Raw genomic sequence first — 19,886 nt, forward strand, 5'->3', positions numbered from 1 at the left:
GAATTTACGGAGGAATAGAAGCTGCAACCCATGTTACTTTTTCCTTCCAGCTTTAACAATTCAGATTCTAGGCTTACAATTTAATAAACTATTGTTAATAACAAGTGTTTTACAAGAATAAGATTCCCCTTCATTTCCTTCAACTTTTCTACATGAACCAAACGAATCAACTATGAATCCGCCTGGACCGCTCTCGGTGAATCTCTCATGCTAATATTCACACTATTCCTCATCGTTCGTCTACCAATTCCTGCATCTCCTTTTGTCATCATTGCCACAAATTCGCCATAATCTATCCTTCCATCCTGAAAAATGAAAATCAATCATAGGTTTGATATTGAAAAGAGACCTATATATAATATCATTTGAATGTTGTAATTAGAATGGAGTGGAAAGAAAACAGAAACCTTAAATAGAATTAGTGCAAACTATAATTAAGAGATACTACTGTTTTATCTTTGAGGATTTGAACTCACATTATCTTGATCAACTTCTTTGATAATATCCTCCACAAGAAAATCAGTCATGTTATGATCCGTGCACACTTGTTGAAGCTCATCAACTGTAATATAACCGCTTCCATCTTTATCAAAATACTTAAATGCAGCGACCAAATGTTCCTCGCGTTCGAGTTTATTCAAATGGATTGTAGCCGCTACAAATTCTCCATAGTCAATTGTCCCACTTTTGTCCACGTCAGCCTGCAAACGAACGCAATTAGCTGTTTTTTCCCATAATTTTGGGGAAAATAAGGTCGATTAATAATAAAAGAATAATTATCTTACTGCATCCATAAGATCGCGTATTTCTACATCCTTTAATGTAGAACCAAACTTTCGTAAACCGGCTTTTAGTTCATCAAATGTGATTGCACCACTATTATCAGTATCCATCGCCTTAAACATTTCCCTTAAACCAGCAATCTCTTCTTCTGACAAGCTCTCGGCTATAACCTAAATTCACAAAAACCAAAGATCGATTATTTTCGCTAACGGGCCTGAGTTTGGGCCAACTCTAATGGCCCGACCGGAGATAGGCCATCTTCTTATGAATAGATGAAATTGTTCCGTATGAATAGATGAAATATCTGTGAGTTTCTTAACAAAAAGATTTATCAATCACATAATAAAATATATGGAGAATGCTTATATCACATATATATGGAAAGATTTTATATTCTTCACTATACGGTTCGTATAGCTCAAAATTTAATATTTTTAACCTACATACCCGCAAAGCCATCTTCTTTAACTTATTCATTGCTGAAAACTGCTTCAAACGAGAAAGAACCGCCGGATCCAGTTCTCTAACGGGAGCAACTCCATTTTCACATATCCAAGGATGACCTACACGATGCTTATAAGCTATAACCACAAATAATTCCAATATGATATAGTGGGTAAGAGATCATACATAGAACGTTATGAGCAGTTAACCGCTCAGAAGGCCGTGTACATATCATCTTCCTAATAAGATCTTTTGCACTTTCCGATATAAGCGGCCACGGGTCTGAATCAAAGTCAAGATTTCCTTTCAAAACCGCATCAAATATTCCCTGTTGTGTTTCTACATAAATATTACAATGAGAATCCACAAAACTTATTAGAATTGAATTAAATGCATATATTTTGTTATTTACAACACATACCGGCCCAGAATGGAGGCACGCCGCTTAGAAGTATGTACAGTATCACCCCGGCTGTCCATACATCGGCTTCCGGCCCGTAATGTTTCAACAAAACCTCAGGGGCAACATAATATGGGCTTCCCACCACATCCGTGAATATTTGACCTATTTACAAATACAAACAAAATCCAATTACAAGTTTTCTTCAGAAATAGTAACCAAGTTTCTTAACCATTCCACTAAAGTCACTTAACTTTCGTTATGTGTTCCAATCTTGCGTATTTTTTTTACAAATGTTACAACGTAAAGGAATCCTGATTACTACTCTTTAGTGATTATTATGTTCCACTTCGACTTACATTGAATAATTATGGAACCAGGTTGTTATTTAATGAATTTATTTTCGTCACTATAACCTCATACTTCAAGTTAATCGGAAAAAATAATTACTAAATAGAAATCAAAATTCATATATATCTCACCTGCCTCACTTACTTTCAAAAACTTCCCAAATTTATAAAAAAAAATACACAAGAATGTAACACCTAATGAAAGTTGATACCAAGATTACCTGGTTTGAAGAAAACCGAGAGCCCAAAATCAATCGCCTTAAGCGAAAAATCATCATCTTTATTAACCAACAAGAAATTTTCAGGCTTTAAATCACGATGCATAACTCCCAACGAATGACACGCTTGAACAACACCAACAATAATCTTGATCAGTTCAGCCGCTTTCCGCTCACTATAATTCCCCTTCTGAATAATCCTATCAAACAACTCTCCACCATTACAAACCTCCATAACAATATGAACATACAAGGGATCCTCATACGCGCCTTTAATCGTGACAATATTGTTGTGACCCGCCAAATGATGCATGATTTGAATCTCCCTCCTCACATCCTCCACATCTTCTTTAGATATTAGTTTTCTTTTCGCAATCGACTTACACGCATAATCTATACCGGTCGAATTCTCGGTGCATAAATAAGTTGTCCCAAATTGACCTTGACCTAACTTTTGACCCAATGTGTAATGATCCCGAATGTTATCGGTCTTATGCCCGATCACATAAAAACCTTGGTTTGCGCTGCGGCTCATGGTGTCGTCAGGTTTGGGGACGATTTCGGGCTTGGAATCAAGATTTAAATTCTTGGATGGGTTTAGAGATGTTGGACAGTTTTGAGGGTTTGAGTGGTTAACCCGGTCAGCGGAAGACGGGTGTTTTCGGGTACTCGATCGGGATTGGGATTTGGATTTGGATTGATTAAAGGTTTTAATATCTTTGGCTCCAAATGATCCACGGCATGAATTTCCCATAAACACAATCAAGATTTCTTGAAAATAAATAACCTATTAATTACCTAAAACCCACCTTTTTTTTAATTCATCAAATTAACTGCAAACAATAACAAATTATGTGTTTTTATGGCGATCAAGATGAAACCCATAGGGTAAATTATACATGGGGAATATTAAATGAAGGTAATAAAAGAAATAACCTTTTTGGTGAATAAATACATTACCCAGGTGGAAGTGGAATGATGATGAAACTGATTATCATTATTATTATTATTATTATTGTGTTTTGCTTGCGATTAATTTTTGGGTTGAATTGGATGATGGGGTTGACCCACCCAGTTGTAACCCCTTTGACTTTCTCCTATTATTATTTTATATTTTATTTTCTTTTCTTTTTCAGTTTTTCTTATTAAGCGTGTTTTAAAAGCTATTCAAAAGCAAATGGTCTGTTGAAACTAATTATAATTATGAATTAACCGATAGTAATTCATATTTACGGTTTGACTAACCATACTCCTAACTCACTTTGATCGTCAAAAGCAATTCCAACAGATTACTCACTATTATATCTTCATAGTTGATTTCTACTTAAATTTAATTTATCTTACAGTGATGATTTATAAACGAAATTGAGAAACATACAAGCAAAATCGAGTGTAATATAAGTGTAGACAAAGTGCAAATCTGCGATTACAATCCCATCGGGATTGTCTTTGCCAACAAAAGTGAAAGTTATGAATACTATTGGTAAAAAAAATAGCATGGATCGGATGAAAGTTTGGATTATATAAAATCAATTTTTTTATTAACATAACAAACGAGCTCACACTTGACCTTGACTACGCTAACCAATTTAAACGAACTCGCTACTTCTATAAATATAATAAATTTTTATTATGTACAATAATATATATATACACACACACACAATAAATTGAATGTATAAATAAAATATTTACTTACACAAGCTGAACTCGAACTTAAAAAGATTGTTAATGAGTCAAGTTTGAGTTTGAAGAGGTAGGTCCCAGCAGAGACCAGTTGGTCCCGCAAGACTCACCTTGAATAGGGACGTCTGCGCAAAGGCCATCTGCTCCCGCAGGACCCACCATGCTCATAGAATCTTACGCGCAGTACGCAAGCTGTACACGCAGGGAAAGCCTCCCAATGGTGAAGTACCCCGCATGTTCCCGCAGTTGCGGATACAAGCCATCAGGGAAGGCTACCCGCAGACAGCAGGGCTACACGCACAAGGCAATAGCTACTTCAGTAGTCACATGAAGGAATGAGCAAGGCGGGAACAATCCCGCCAAAATGAGCCAGTCCGTATGATTCTGAAAGATCTTTTGTACTATACCTACCAAGGTATGGATAGGACAGACGATCTGACCAGAACAACCCATGAGCCAATCACAGGGTGACAGCTCACCGACAACAGTACGAGGAGGAGCACCCTCTAGTACTGTTTGTCACTATTAGCCGCTGCCTACTCACCAACTCTTACTGAGGGGCGTGCGTAGCCTACAGTTGGTAGAATAGTGTTACTGTTGGCCGTAACCTATTCACCAACCAGCATGGCCTGCGTATAATCCACAGGAGGTGGGACGTGCATAATCTACAGTTGGTGGAATAGTGCAGCCGACTTTGTTACTGTTGGCCGTAACCTATCCACCAACCAGTATGGCCTGTGCATAATCCACTGTTGGTAGAACAGGAATACTATTCAGCCGGCTGTACCTTCTAGGAAACCTACCTTCGGCTATAAATACTCCAACATCTTGGAATGGTAAGATCATCTGCTATCCAGTTATCTAGCAATCTCTTAATATACACTTATATTCAGAGCAATCTAGTCTGATTCTCACGCCGGAGGGTGGTCACAAGGAGGAACCCCCCCCCCCTTCTCAGTGACGAGCTTACGGTGTTTGTTTTGCAGGTCTCCTGAAGAACAGCCTTCTCAGCTAGATCTCATCCGTGGGAAACATTACTTAACCCCCAGATTATCTATAATCTGTCCAGGGTTCACTTAGTGTTTCTTCATTGGCGCTATCCGTGGGTAAAAGCTAGAACTATTTTAGTTTTTTCACAATTTCTGAAGAAATGGTTAACGTTACTCCGGTCCAAAGGCCAGTAACCGACCAAGAAACCCCGGTAACAACCCCAGCAACTGGGGGGAACACCGGCGGTTATACAATCCTTACGAACACTACCCCGACTACCCAAGCCGGGGCAAGTGCAGTAAATATTCCACTGGGGTTCACCGATACCCAGCTGGAAAAACGAACGAAGGTCCCTCGCCAAACACTAGATCAAGTGAAGGCGTGGGCCGAAGCACGGCAAAGAGAATTCCAAGCCGAATTGGATGAACGCTTGCGTTCAGTTCAACAGGCTGACGAATTCGCCAGTACTCGCCAACACCTCAATATGAGCAGTGACTGCGAGTACTCAGACGACGAGTTGGAGTCCGATACCGACGCAAACCCTCGCCATAAGGCGAAAGGGAAGCGTAAGGAAACGGACGTCCAACCAAAAAGGAATTTTGGGGAAGCGTTTAAACCAATCGCGGAGAGAAACCCGCGTGACTTCTCCAAAACCTTTAGACCAACTGCTACAAATGCAGGAAAGTCAAAATTCGCAAGGGACATTGCGGAAGCAATCGCCCCAAGAAGTGCCAAACAAATGTCCAACATTGGCACTTATGATGGTCTATCCGACCCAGACGACCATTTGAACAGGTTCATTGCGGGGGCTACCGTCAGCAACTGGACGGAACCCACGTGGTGCTACATGTTCCAGATGACTCTGGTCGGAGCGGCCAGGGCATGGTTCGATCGTTTACCGATCCACCACATATATGACTGGGCGGACTTTCAGAACAAGTTCAGCCAGCACTTCAGCCAACAGAGGAAGTACACTGAAGAGCAGTGGACGATCCTCAACTGCGTGAGAGAGGAGGATGAATCTTTGCTAGACTTCATCACTCGCTTCAACTCCAAAAAGCTAAGTCTCGGCAACATAAGTGAGGATCTGGTTCGCGCCGCCTTCATCCAAGGCGCCGAATACCCAGAACTTATCCGCACATTGACGGGTAAGGATGGCATGCCATCAACATGGGATGCCATCATGACGGCGGCAAAGCGCTTTGCCGAGACGGAAAAGCAACTGGGAAGGGATCTTCCCCAGAGTACACACCTCTACACGCAGAGGACAAGAGAAAACAATGTCCGGATCGCCCGGCAGAACAAAAAGAGGAGGCTAGGTATTTGGCAGTCAAGGGTAAACTTTGACACCTCATCCAGCTCTCGCCCTCTTGTTGGCGGAAGGGACAACACACACCCTTCAAACCGAAAACACCGGTGGACGCCACTCACGAAGAGCGTCACGGAGATATTTGCCACGGAAAAATTGCCATGGCCAAAAGCCCCATTGATCCGGCAGAAACCTAATGCGGATCAAAGCAAATCCTGTGATTTCCACGGGACAAAGGGTCATGGTACTGAAGAGTGCACATCCTTGAAGGATATTATTGAGACATTTGTCAAGGATGGAAGACTTGCACATCTCGTGGCATCAATCAGGAAGGGAGGAAGGAATGACAACCGGTACAGAGGTAACGGACGAAAGCCCGTCGACATCAGCATCAACATGGTTCATGGCAAGGTCAGAGGAAGAAAAAGACGAGTGACAGAACCATGCGCGTGGAAGGAAGCTGAGGTGCGCTTCCCGCGAGTGCCAGGAGGCCCCAGCAAAGAAGGCCCCATCGTCATCAGAAGCCAGCTGGGGCATTACATCACTTCCCGCACTCTTGCTGACAACGGCGCTTCGTCGACAGTGATGTACAGGCAGTTCTTTGATAAGCTGGATGATGAAGACAAAGAACGCTTGGAAACGGTCTACGCTTCAATGGAAGGGTTTGACGGCAGTACAGAAACCCCCCTGGGTATCCTATCTTTCCCCGTTACTCTTACTGATGGGAATCATTCACGCACAGAAGACGTGGATTTTGTCGTGATGAAAAAGCCACACCACACGTACGACATCCTATTCGGAAGAGACGGGATGGCAAGATTCAACGCCGTGGTATCTTCAGTCCACGGCATGATGGGATGGCCAACAGCTGAGGGTGTAGCGATGATCACTGGCATTCCCCAGGTATGCATCGCATCTGTCTCATCTAAACCCAAACCGAAAAAGGCTAAACCAACCATCACCGAACCGGAAAAATGGGCCTTCAATGGCAAATACCCCGACCAGGCCGTTACCATTGGACCAACAATCGTTGATCCCACCCGCACCCTACTCAAACGCTTACTGCAGAAAAACGCTGACATCTTTGCGTGGGCACCAGCTGACATGACTGGTGTACCCCGAAGTAAGGCGGAGCATAAGCTCAAGTGCGATCCGGCTGTTACGCCAGTCGTACAAAAGCGCAGAGTAATGGGGCCTGAACAAACTAACGCGTGTAGAACCCAAGTCAAGGAACTCCTTGACGCAGGCATCGTACGCGTTAGCAGATATCAAACATGGGTTGCAAATCCCGTAATGGTACCGAAGAATGACAAACAATGGCGCATGTGCATAGATTTCAAAGATTTGAACAAAGCATGCCCCAAAGATTGTTATCCGTTACCAGAAATTGATCTTAAGGTTGATTCGTTGGTACCATTTCGCCTTAAATGCTTCTTGGATGCGTATAAGGGGTACCATCAAATCCACATGGCCGTAGATGATCAGGACAAAACCGCATTTCGGACGCCCGATGGTACATTTTGTTATAAAATGATGCCATTCGGACTTAAGAATGCAGGGTCCACGTACCAACGACTGATGGACAAAGAGTTTCATGCCCAAGTCGGGAGAAACTTGGAAGTCTATATGGATGATTTGGTCATCAAAAGCCCCGAGCCAGAAGCGATGTTGAAAGACATTGAAGAAACTTTCAACACGCTCAGAAAGATAAACATGAAGCTCAACCCGAGCAAGTATTCATTTGGGATGGAAGAAGGGAAGTTCTTGGGAGTCATTGTTACTAAAGATGGCTTCAGAGCGAACCCTGAAAAGGTCGAAGCCATTATTAAAATGGAATCACCTACCACCATCAAACAGGCTCAGACACTGAATGGACGACTAGTCGCACTTAATCGCTTTTTGGCAAACCATGCGGATAAGTCGTTTCCTTTCGTGTCAACATTGAGAAACTGCTTAAAGAAAACGCACTTCGGCGATTTCGGATAAGTCGTTTCCTTTCGTGTCAACATTGAGAAAGAAAGCGATTTCGGGAAAATGCTTGCCTGAAAAGGGGAGTATTTGCCGGAAATCGCTAAGAAGAAGAAGAGAAGGGTGAAGGTGTGAATTAAAAAGGACCCTCTCCCCCTTAATCGCTTTTTGGCAAACCATGCGGATAAGTCGTTTCCTTTCGTGTCAACATTGAGAAACTGCTTAAAGAAAACGCACTTCGGCGATTTCGGATAAGTCGTTTCCTTTCGTGTCAACATTGAGAAAGAAAGCGATTTCGGGAAAATGCTTGCCTGAAAAGGGGAGTATTTGCCGGAAATCGCTAAGAAGAAGAAGAGAAGGGTGAAGGTGTGAATTAAAAAGGACCCTCTCCCCCTTTATATACTAATCGCAATTAATGCGGTGAATTTAATGCGGAGGAGAGAGAAATCGAGGGTGCAATGAAACTATGACGCGTGGCAAAAAGCAAGCTGGCAACAGCTGTAAAAAGGACGCGTGCCAGAAATTTCGCGGCCACGCGCCCGAAAAATCGCGCCCACGCGCCTGAAAAAGCGTCTGGAATGACCATGTACTGTCACGTCACCATAACTTCCTGCACGTCCTGACACAGTCAGAAGAAACCGTCGCACGACGTTTCAGATGTTTGGACTGTTCTTATCCTCACCAACCTTTCGAATTTCAAAATTCAAAATTCAAAAAGATTCAAAAGTAAGCGGAAAAATACCCCTTACCTTGGCAACCAAGTAACCATAAGACGGATGCGGGTACAGTGTTAAGGCAAAACCCTTCACATACCTAGCACCCGCAGGAAATTGAAGCCAAGAATACCCCGGCAACAAAGTAACTATAAGACGGGTGCGGGTACAGTGTTAAGGCAAAACCCTTCACATACCTAGCACCCGCAGGGAATTGAAGCCAGGGGTACCTTGAAAGTAAAGTAACCGTAAGACGAGCGCGGGTACAGTGTTAAGGCAAAACCCTTCACATACCTAGCGCTCCGCAGGGAATTGAAACCAAGAAGGATCTTCTGGGCAATGCTTGCGGAAACGGAAATAACATCCCCGCATAGCGGGAACGTCGAGAACTACATTGTTTGAGGCTCCAGGATGGAATTGGTGGTTTAAACATAATTGATCACTATGTTCAAAACCACTAAAACCTCAAGGAGAATCCACACAAGTGAGACTCAACGCTCCTGACTTGCGAGAATGTTACATACCTACCCGCATCATACCCAAAGATCAAGCAAAAAAATCGGGAATTTTTGCAAGTGACATTAGGAAACCCGCGGGAAGAATCCCCACGGAGAACCTTAAAACTAAAAACCCTTTTCAAAACCCCTTGCTTAAAGTCCAAAAGTTCACCTCACTTTATTAAACATTCATGAGAAGAACATTGGACTGGGGGGACTTGAAGAGGTAGGTCCCAGCAGAGACCAGTTGGTCCCGCAAGACTCACCTTGAATAGGGACGTCTGCGCAAAGGCCATCTGCTCCCGCAGGACCCACCATGCTCATAGAATCTTACGCGCAGTACGCAAGCTGTACACGCAGGGAAAGCCTCCCAATGGTGAAGTACCCCGCCTGTTCCCGCAGTTGCGGATACAAGCCATCAGGGAAGGCTACCCGCAGACAGCAGGGCTACACGCACAAGGCAATAGCTACTTCAGTAGTCACATGAAGGAATGAGCAAGGCGGGAACAATCCCGCCAAAATGAGCCAGTCCGTATGATTCTGAAAGATCTTTTGTACTATACCTACCAAGGTATGGATAGGACAGACGATCTGACCAGAACAACCCATGAGCCAATCACAGGGTGACAGCTCACCGACAACAGTACGAGGAGGAGCACCCTCTAGTACTGTTTGTCACTATTAGCCGCTGCCTACTCACCAACTCTTACTGAGGGGCGTGCGTAGCCTACAGTTGGTAGAATAGTGTTACTGTTGGCCGTAACCTATTCACCAACCAGCATGGCCTGCGTATAATCCACAGTAGGTGGGACGTGCATAATCTACAGTTGGTGGAATAGTGCAGCCGACTTTGTTACTGTTGGCCGTAACCTATCCACCAACCAGTATGGCCTGTGCATAATCCACTGTTGGTAGAACATGAATACTATTCAGCCGGCTGTACCTTCTAGGAAACCTACCTTCGGCTATAAATACTCCAACATCTTGGAATGGTAAGATCATCTGCTATCAAGTTATCTAGCAATCTCTTAATATACACTTATATTCAGAGCAATCTAGTCTGATTCTCACGCCGGAGGGTGGTCACAAGGAGGAACCCCCCCCCCCCCCCTTCTCAGTGACGAGCTTACGGTGTTTGTTTTGCAGGTCTCCTGAAGAACAGCCTTCTCAGCTAGATCTCATCCGTGGGAAACATTACTTAACCCCCAGATTATCTATAATCTGTCCAGGGTTCACTTAGTGTTTCTTCAGAGTTTTAAAAACACTAACTACTATCGCGAGTTTTACTGGAATTTGACTATTAGAATATTTAATGCAAACAAATGGCATCTCTTGAGATCTAACAGATAGAAAATTTTCTATTAGAAGTGTAGACCGGGTGTATTTAGTATCTCTCTTAATTTCCTGTAAAAGACGTTTTTGCCACATCGTGAGTCCACGCCCTTAGAAAACTAACGGGGTTAAGTTTCGGTTAGTATGGAATACAATACAAATAAGTCATAAGTCATGTGATAGTGTTAATACTAAATACTGATGAGCACCACCAATCAAGCAATGGTTCTCCAGTTTACCCCAAAATCATCTCAAAATAGATGAAAGATAATATCATTTTCCTTATGAAATTCAACTATATCTAGATAAACCAAACCTTTCTTCACCTTTGACCTTTCTCTAGATCTAATCATCTCAACTCAACTCAACTCAACTACATGCTATACATAAACCATCTTACTAAATACTATAGCCTTTTCATTGCAAATTGTCATTTTAATCAATAACAGCAACTATCGAATCCGTGTCATCCAAGATACTATCTTGATATGATATACAGCCGCTGTCCGCTTATTAACATTTATAACTTGCTTCAATCACCTCTGTTATGCCCTCCACTCGTAGGCCTACAAAGTAAACACGAAATTTCAATACAACAGGGTATTGGCGGGTCCCATAAGTTTTCCTAATAGATTCTCACAGTTCCCACAAAAAAATAATTTACGAAGAACACGATACTTACAACCCATTAAGCACTTTAATGGAATCATAGAAAAACCATTGCAGTGTCACAACCGGGCCCACAAGTGCAACCCGAATCGGAAGACTTCTAGTGAACAAATTCACCAACCCAATATTCTTTGCAGCCTGAAAACATCACTCGCATTAGAATCTTGAATACCAAATAACCTATATGTTTAACGAGAAATCTACCTGCAACACTGTGTTGGCCTTTTTGTTATATAGAGACGAAACAATATTATCCGCTGGATTTGAAACAATGGTCCCCACAGCGCCAGCTGTATACCCTGCTGCACAAGTCACCCCTAACTGTTGAGCCCTTGAGCACTCTTCTTTTCTTCTTTGAACAATTTTTCGATAAATAAAGTCAACCGAATGCTCAAATGTTGTAAACATGATCATTGAAACTGCCAAAAGCCCAACATTTTATGCATAAGTTCACTGGATTTGAATTAAAATAATGTGAAAAAACAAAGTATATTACATGGAAGATTACGCCCCCAAAGCGGAAGGAGTCCTTTGTAAAACCTGCAATCATTTATACACAAAGTTGTTTACATTTTATAATAATAAACATGTATAATTGTAAGCTCGTTTAACTTACGAGAATAGCTTTTTCAAGCTCAAGCTCAAGCTCGGCTCGTGAGTAGTTTTTTCAGGCTCAACTATTATTTATCAACTAGTTTATACACAACTTTAATTAATTGTAATATATTTATAAGTATATATAGCATCTTGGGTCGTTTACACCCAATGTACAAGTTGTTAGAATGATAAAATGTATACCCCGGTATTCCTTCTCGTGCATATAGTTTTGGGAAGCCATCAGACAAGCCCTTGGCAAAATTGGGCTGCGTCTGGACACGAACTTTGACTGCTTCGAACGGGCAAAGTGCTATGTCAGCGAACACTTGGGCAGAGGCGCTGCTGAGGAAGAAGACAACACTGCGTCTTTCATTAGTCAGCATATCGTTGTATTGAGTTTTAAAGAATTCATAAAGACCGAACTTGAATCCGCCTTGAACACCATAACCAAATAATTTCCCGGACCAACCTCTCCACAAAGAAGAGGGGCCTTCTTCTTTCCAAAGAGTACTCAAACCAGATGCAATACTGTGAAACTTTATAGGATTCACCTGAATTAAATGAAATTGAAATTCAATTATGTATGATAGAACCCTAACTCCACCACAATGATTGAAAAACAGTAATTAATAATCACAACAACAGGACATATAGATATGAGGTGAGGTGAGGTGGCTGAGGTACCTACCTGCATATTGACTTTCAAGACATCGAGAGGTGTGACGGCGAGATGGGTGGCGCCGGCGCTGAGCATTCCACCGGCGGTGCATATTCCGTAATAATAAAACCCACCTCCTCCTCCTCCTTCAACACCCAATTTTGATCTGAATTCACTCATTTTGATTGCTTGATAATTTAAACAAGAAAACCCATGTCTGTCTGTGATTGTATAATATAAAGATCCCAAAGATGAAAGGGGGGTTTTTGATGAAATATTAATTAGGAGAAAGGGTTTAAGGATGGGAGAAGATCCACGTTAGTTAGTCGTCACAAATGCAAGGCCAATTTGTATTTAGATTCAAACTCTTGTCTTGTGCATAGCACAAAATATTTGACTGTGTTTGATTATAAAACCATGTGTACAAGTTGTTTACCTGTTATTCAAAATCTAACTTATATAATAAGTATATTTGTTTATAATCATATATGGTTGAAAGTTAGCTATTAAAATGTCATTTCTTGAAATTTGATCTTGTATACACATCCACAAACGGACTGCCTTGAAATTTTAGAATTGTGGCTATATTTCTAAACTTTTAATCTACCATTTGTTATATATTTCTAGGTGGAGAGGTAATAAAAAAGATGGGGAACAAGAGAGAATTGGTTCAAACGAATTTCAATTTAACTCATTCTAGCGGTGTTGGAATCTGCTCATCGAACCATAAGCATTGTTATGTGTGTGTATTGGTAACTTTTAGTGTGTAGAGGTTATTTTTAAGGTTTACCATTGTTAGTCTGTTACCCTATGCGAAGTCCAGTTACGTATATATATATACACAAGTTCAAGCAAACTGTCCATAAGCCCAAACACATGTGACCAGGCCCACATGATCCTTAAAGCTCACGTAGACTGCCCCATGTCACCAGGCCCAAGTAAAGTAAAACAGCCCATAAAAATCCATGACATAGGAAATATTATTATTAGTTCCCATGCAAATCTACGCGCGTCATCTCATGTAATGCTTTGCTTGACCCAAGCAACTCAAAAATCGATTGTTTATTTAAGGGTTTATCTTTTAGTCTTTGTATAGGTTTTTTTTGGAATTAATGTTTAGATTTTAGCGTTCAACTTAGCGTTTAGAAGTTGAGTTTGGGGTTTAAGGTTTTGGTTCAATGAGCCGGTTACAACGTAACTTAAAGGAGTTAGTTATAGTTCGTCTGAGTCGGTTTCCTCCAGCTCCCCCTTTTTTTTTAAAGTTCACCTGGATTGAACTCACCGCTATAGTTTTAAGTATATAATATATGCCGGTTAACGGGTTTGATACCTAGATGGAATTGCCCTAATCTCGTACCCGTTTCAAACATATAATAAATCTAAAACTAATCAAATGCCTATCTGATACTCGAATACCCAACCATAATTTGTCCTTTTTGCTCATCACCATGATTGCCAACCCAAAATTTTCCAATACATATTAAGGATTTTAACTTGATCATAAAAATTTTAGATAAAATTACATGTGATATGTACAGATTTCCTTATATTGTTGATTTAAATGGATGACAATACATGTTTGTACTTAAGATATCATATTTACAATTTTTATTTTATTTTATTAAAAAAAATTAAAAGTTTCTATCTACTCTTATTTTTCTTATATATTTAAAATTTCATATTTAATTTATTATAGTATGTATAATTGTATATCTTTACTTCCGAGAGCAACAACACAAACAAACTACGATCATATTGATTAGAAGATGTGAATTAAATAGAATGCCTAATAAGATGGCGCAAGTAAAAGATTCACGTGTTTCACTATGAAAGAAAATAATTTAAGGAAAGACAAACATTTAGGAGTAATGATTACGATTGACAAACCACATATAATGTTGTTTGTCACATGATTCAACATGTTTAGACGTACATCTTCGTTTATTATTTATACACCCAATCTCTTAACTCATTCCTACTCAATATATATAACTCCCATTTTTATTATTCTACTAGAATTAACACCACCCGCGTTGCGGAGGGTGTAAAACCGTGTATTTACATATCCACTCAACTCGAAAGTATGAAGTTGTCACCATCACCACCACTGCATTCGGTCGCCTTCCCATTACCAACGGCGAGTAACTTTCATTAACCATTAAGAAAACTAAATAAAAAGTAGACGTAAAAAATGTTGAACCGCACACTCATTTGCGTCGTAAAATTAGACTGAAGCATAATATATAGAAAAGAAAAAATAACCAAGTCAACTTAACATCTACGCGTTGTGACGGGACCGTTAAACAGGAAAATTGGACATAAAAACGATGAACCACACACACGCGTTGCAACGTGTTAACTTGTTAAATTTAGACCAAAAATTGTAAAAGATGAAAGCATATGAGACCAAAGTTAAAAGTGAAAAATGTTTGGGGATTAAAACTAAAAAATATTATTACATATTTGTTAACTATGAAAATTGTTGGTGCTAAAAATACAAAATAAAAAAATAAAATAAAAAAAACATCACAACACAACAAAGAGGTACAACAATATAGGCATCGAGAACAAATTTGGAAACACAATACTCCCACTTTTATTATTATATAAATTACACAAGTGATGGGTTTGTAGGTCACAAAGGTCAAGATGAATAGATGCTGCATCAACTGATCATTATAAGATCCATTTTTTAGAGAAAAATCAAAGGCGTTGGGTATAGTTTCATTGTCGATCGACACAATACAGTGATATTCAAATTTGACTTTGAAATTTTTTGGATCAAATCAAACAACTCTTAGCGTGATAAAAGTCCAAAATAACTAAAATAAATATACTAGCACTAGAGTAATTATTATTCTTATTTTGATGTCTTTGAACTAGAGTTATTACTTCTCATATTTTATAATTACTATATTTATTTTTACGTTTAACAGGCTAATTTCATTTGTACCGGACTCCAACCTAGCAAGCCCAGTCAGGAAGCCAACAAGTTGAATGGATCCGTGGGAGCGGAGAAGCTAGCTAGAAACCATAGCCGGATATAAGCTGGATAGACGAGAGTAAAGGGCATGACAAATACAATACATGTGTGCAATCTTCTTCTTTGCATCTCTTTTTTTGAACGGTGAATCTTATATAACGCACCTACTAGCAAGAAACTAGCCGGGTAAAAACAAGAAAGAAAATTGGATGAATAAGAGAGGGTTCTTCAACCACTCTAGCCAATTAACTTTACACTTACTCTTTCTACTCAAACACTGAAGTAACATCATAAAACCACACCGCATACTTCATACATGCGCTAGCTTTCAAGAAATCAATAGAATCACATATCTAATTTGTAATCTCTAATTCCCATCCCCTCTTCTGTGTTATTTAATTTAAATTCTCATTGTAGTCATTCCATCATATCAATAGAATCACATCTACTTATTACCTAATAATTTGATTCAGTGTCGCGTAAATGAGTTCACAACATTCATAAATGTAAATTATTACATATATGTACAACATGTTGTCCTGAGCTTCTTTCCAACTCAACCAGGCTCATTATCAAATGCACCATATATATCTAAAACTTTTCTTCTAATCAAATAGTCACAATAAATAAACTAATCAATATAATTCATAATTCTTGCGTTTTTAAGAGTCACAACACAACAATGCATTAAAATAAATTTGAATTCTCCAGCAAATCTAAAAAGTCACATTGCTAGTTATAATATCCACTTTGGCATACAGTCAGATCCAAGCTTATCTTTTATCCAATGAAACATTTTTTCATAAAATCTAAAATATATTAGAAAACAAATAAGTTTTATTTTCATTACATCTAAAGTACTTTGCATAGAAAGCTGACAGCCAAGCGGACGTGCAGCGGACGTGAGGGCAAGATCCTCAACTAAGAAATTTGTCAGTTTATTTTTCAAAACCAGTCCTTCAACTTTTGCGTTATTACAATTACACTCCCTTAACCTGTGGAAAAGTCTTTCCACTTCAACCTCCAAGCATGCTTCTAATAATATGTATATATATACAACCATTCACTTCTCCATATTCATCTTCATTTATCGATTGCTTACTCATTCGTGTCGTAGAAGAGGCGGGAAAATGAGTGGAGCTGTGCTTGTGGCCATCGCGGCCTCGGTTGGCAACATGATTCAAGGGTGGGATAATGCATGCATTGCTGGTAACAATCCATTTTTCATAAGTACTCATAAAATTATATTCTTATTTTGATTTATGATTACTGATAATTGATAACTTGTTATGCAATATATATAATATAGGTGCTGTTTTATACATAAAGAAAGAATTCAACTTACAAAGTGAACCAACCATTGAAGGTCTAATTGTAGCCATGTCACTAATCGGTGCTACATTGGTCACAACGTTCTCGGGCCCGCTTTCAGACCGGGTGGGCCGGCGGCCCATGCTACTGAGCTCATCTCTTCTTTACTTCATTGGTGGTCTAGTAATGTTATGGTCCCCAAATGTATACATCCTTCTGTTAGGTAGACTGTTAGACGGTTTAGCAATCGGGCTTGCGGTTACTTTGGTACCCGTGTACATATCAGAAACATCACCGCCCGAAATAAGGGGCTCGCTTAATACCCTGCCCCAGTTCATGGGTTCGGGCGGGATGTTTTTGTCATATTGTATGGTTTTTGGTATGTCGTTGATGGACTCGCCAGACTGGCGGTTAATGCTCGGCGTTCTCTTTATTCCATCGTTATTTTACTTTCTTTTAACCGTCTTTTTTCTCCCTGAGTCTCCAAGATGGCTTGTGAGCAAAGGGAGAATGCTGGAGGCGAAACGTGTGTTACAAAGGCTGCGTGGGAGAGATGATGTGGCAGGTGAGCTGGCGTTGCTCGTTGAAGGGCTTGGAATAGGTGGAGAGACAGTTATAGAAGAGTGCATAGTTGAAGAAGGCCCGCCTGTAATGGCTTCGGGTCAAGAGAGTGGTAATGGTAATCAACAAAGTGCCACTCTGGTGGACCCGCTCGTGACGCTTTTTAGCAGTGTACATGGGAGTAAAGGAAGCGCGGTTTTCCCACATTTTGGGAGCATGTTTAGTGATAAAGTAAATCTAGTTAAACCCGAATGGGATGATGTGAGCGTTGGTGGTGGAGGTGGAGGTGACGGTTATCAGTCTGATGATGACGCTACTGGAAATGATTCGGATGACGATTTGCATTTACCTTTAATTCAACACGCGCCTCATGAAATTATTAGAAATAGTAATAATCATGAGGAGCAGTTGAGTAGTACTGATATTGGAGGTGGTTGGCAGCTAGGATGGAAATGGTCAACTGGTCAACAAACGACGAAAGACGGGTTTGAAAGAGTGTATTTGAACCAAGAGATTGGTGAGTCCTTGGTTAGCCATCCTGCATTATATTCTAAAGATCTTATGGACCAGCATCCGGTTGGGCCAGCCATGGTCCACCCAGCCAAAGCGACAAACGGGTCAAGTTGGTCTGATCTTTTTGAGCCAGGGGTCAAGCATGCATTGCTTGTTGGGATTGGTCTTCAGATACTGCAACAGGTACAAGATTTGAACTTTTTTGGTAAACTTATGTGGGTCAAGTTGACCCGACCTGTTGGTGATGTTTTCTTGATTTCTTGACCAGTTTTCGGGAATCAGTGGAGTTCTTTATTACACGCCGCAGATTCTTGAAGAAGCGGGAGTTGGCATTCTGTTATCAAATTTGGGAATTAGCTCAACATCTTCATCTCTTCTTATTAGTAACATTATAACTTTGTTGATGCTCCCTTGTATTGCTGTCGCCATGAGACTCATGGATCTTTCTGGAAGAAGGTAATGCTCGCATTAAACGGATTTTAACTTTTGTAACGCAGAAAAAAACCGCTAAAGTTTTAGAAGTTTGATCAAAGATAACCAACTTTTGAGTATATTGGTATAAGTAGTTGGACCCCGGTTGCCTAATAAAATATGACGCACTGATATCTAGGTGTGTTCATGTAACCAAAATAACAGTGTATTAACTAAAACTAGTAAAAAACTGACGTTTTGCCTTCAACCACAAAGCGAACCCAAAAACCGAAAATCGATTTAAGTAGTTTGATGATAATAAATGGTGTAGCCCAAAAATTTTAGGCCCAAGTTCAGTAATTTGGGCCTTTTTTCTTTCAGCCAAAAAATTTGAACCCTAAATGGTAAAACCGAAAACAAACAGAAGCCATTGAGAAAATCAAAAAAGCCGAAACTGAATGGTTTTCAAAAACCCCAAAACCTAATATTTGGTTTTTGGTTCTTTTTAAGCCAAAAAAGGACCCATGCACAGTTGCACACCTTAGGCTGACAGCTGACGTGTTAGTAATTTCGACACTTCAACTGTTTAGCTCAAAAGTAAATGCATTACCTTATCTAAAAATTCTTGATCTTTTTACATTATTTTGTTCATATAAAAAAAATGAAATGACTTTTATACCCTTTTCGTGTTATTGCAGGACACTTCTGCTAACCACGATCCCCGTCTTAATATTAAGCCTCATAGTTTTGGTCATAGGAGGTCTAGTAAACTTTGGTAACGTTGCAAATGCAGCCATCTCAACCACTAGCGTCATCATCTACTTTTGTTGTTTCGTTATGGGCTTTGGCCCAATCCCGAACATCCTATGCTCCGAGATTTTCCCAACACGTATTCGTGGGATCTGCATTGCCATTTGTGCCCTCACGTTTTGGATTTGTGACATTATTGTCACGTATTCTTTGCCCGTGATGCTTACTTCTGTTGGTTTGACGGGTGTGTTTGCTTTTTATGCGGTTGTATGCATCATGTCGTGGGTGTTTGTTTTCTTGAAAGTGCCCGAGACGAAAGGAATGCCTCTAGAAGTGATTACCGAGTTCTTCTCGGTTGGTGCTAAACAGGTTGTTGCAGAAAAGAAGATTTGACTTGATGGGTTTGGAGTGTGTTTTTGTTTTTGTTATTGTTATGTTGTGTTTTTGGTTTGGAAGTTTGAAAGATGGGATTTTGAAATTTTGGTTGTTATCTTTTATTTTTAAACTGTGTATTTTATAAACAAGGAAGCAACAACAAGACCACCTCCACACTCCGGAGGAAAGCCACCAAACACCAAACAACCTACATAAGCTTAAAATTACACCAACTTGACCAATATAAGGATCTATTTTTTGATCTATATTTGAACCACAAAAAGTCAAGAGACTTTATATCCCCAATAATGTCTTCAATATTGATATCTTTTCCTTCAAACACCTTTTCGTTCCTAGCCTTCCACATC

General features: G+C 40.1%; 3 protein-coding genes across 3 annotated transcripts; 1 reads left to right on the top strand and 2 right to left on the bottom strand.

The window, feature by feature from the left end:
- Positions 1-133: 133 nt before the first annotated feature.
- On the bottom strand, positions 134-3,158 carry LOC143584992 (calcium-dependent protein kinase 26-like). The gene is made up of 7 exons (XM_077066895.1): positions 2,199-3,158; positions 1,649-1,792; positions 1,414-1,566; positions 1,231-1,346; positions 786-953; positions 477-701; positions 134-305 (listed from the first exon to the last, which is right to left on the bottom strand). Exons 1-7 carry the CDS (start codon positions 2,947-2,949, stop codon positions 171-173), a joined length of 1,692 nt encoding a protein of 563 aa, XP_076923010.1. The 5' UTR covers positions 2,950-3,158; the 3' UTR covers positions 134-170.
- A 7,809-nt stretch (positions 3,159-10,967) lies between these two features.
- LOC143584995 (mitochondrial phosphate carrier protein 1, mitochondrial-like) lies at positions 10,968-12,809 on the bottom strand. The gene is made up of 6 exons (XM_077066896.1): positions 12,645-12,809; positions 12,158-12,507; positions 11,856-11,899; positions 11,564-11,778; positions 11,373-11,497; positions 10,968-11,256 (listed from the first exon to the last, which is right to left on the bottom strand). Exons 1-6 carry the CDS (start codon positions 12,792-12,794, stop codon positions 11,223-11,225), a joined length of 918 nt encoding a protein of 305 aa, XP_076923011.1. The 5' UTR covers positions 12,795-12,809; the 3' UTR covers positions 10,968-11,222.
- Positions 12,810-16,727: 3,918 nt separating this feature from the next.
- On the top strand, positions 16,728-19,588 carry LOC143584997 (monosaccharide-sensing protein 2-like). The gene is made up of 4 exons (XM_077066897.1): positions 16,728-16,806; positions 16,907-18,165; positions 18,251-18,438; positions 19,092-19,588. Exons 1-4 carry the CDS (start codon positions 16,728-16,730, stop codon positions 19,534-19,536), a joined length of 1,971 nt encoding a protein of 656 aa, XP_076923012.1. The 3' UTR covers positions 19,537-19,588.
- Positions 19,589-19,886: the final 298 nt, after the last annotated feature.

Source organism: Bidens hawaiensis, unplaced genomic scaffold (assembly GCF_021521415.1).
Source record: "Bidens hawaiensis isolate Kalapana, Puna unplaced genomic scaffold, B.hawaiensis_p1.1 tig00033528_1, whole genome shotgun sequence".
NCBI lineage: Eukaryota > Viridiplantae > Streptophyta > Magnoliopsida > Asterales > Asteraceae > Bidens > Bidens hawaiensis.

Coding starts and splice junctions, on each gene's coding strand:
- LOC143584995 (XM_077066896.1), bottom strand. CDS start 12,794: ATGAGTGAATTCAGATCAAAATTGGGTGTTGAAGGAGGAGGAGGAGGT. Junction 11,900..12,157: donor GCACGAGAAGGAATACCGGG/GTATACATTTTA, acceptor AAATGATTGCAG/GTTTTACAAAGGACTCCTTC. Junction 11,498..11,563: donor AGGCCAACACAGTGTTGCAG/GTAGATTTCTCG, acceptor TGATGTTTTCAG/GCTGCAAAGAATATTGGGTT.
- LOC143584992 (XM_077066895.1), bottom strand. CDS start 2,949: ATGGGAAATTCATGCCGTGGATCATTTGGAGCCAAAGATATTAAAACC. Junction 1,347..1,413: donor AACTGCTCATAACGTTCTAT/GTATGATCTCTT, acceptor AGCATCGTGTAG/GTCATCCTTGGATATGTGAA. Junction 702..785: donor TACGCGATCTTATGGATGCA/GTAAGATAATTA, acceptor GTTCGTTTGCAG/GCTGACGTGGACAAAAGTGG.
- LOC143584997 (XM_077066897.1), top strand. CDS start 16,728: ATGAGTGGAGCTGTGCTTGTGGCCATCGCGGCCTCGGTTGGCAACATG. Junction 16,807..16,906: donor GGATAATGCATGCATTGCTG/GTAACAATCCAT, acceptor TATATAATATAG/GTGCTGTTTTATACATAAAG. Junction 18,439..19,091: donor ATGGATCTTTCTGGAAGAAG/GTAATGCTCGCA, acceptor GTGTTATTGCAG/GACACTTCTGCTAACCACGA.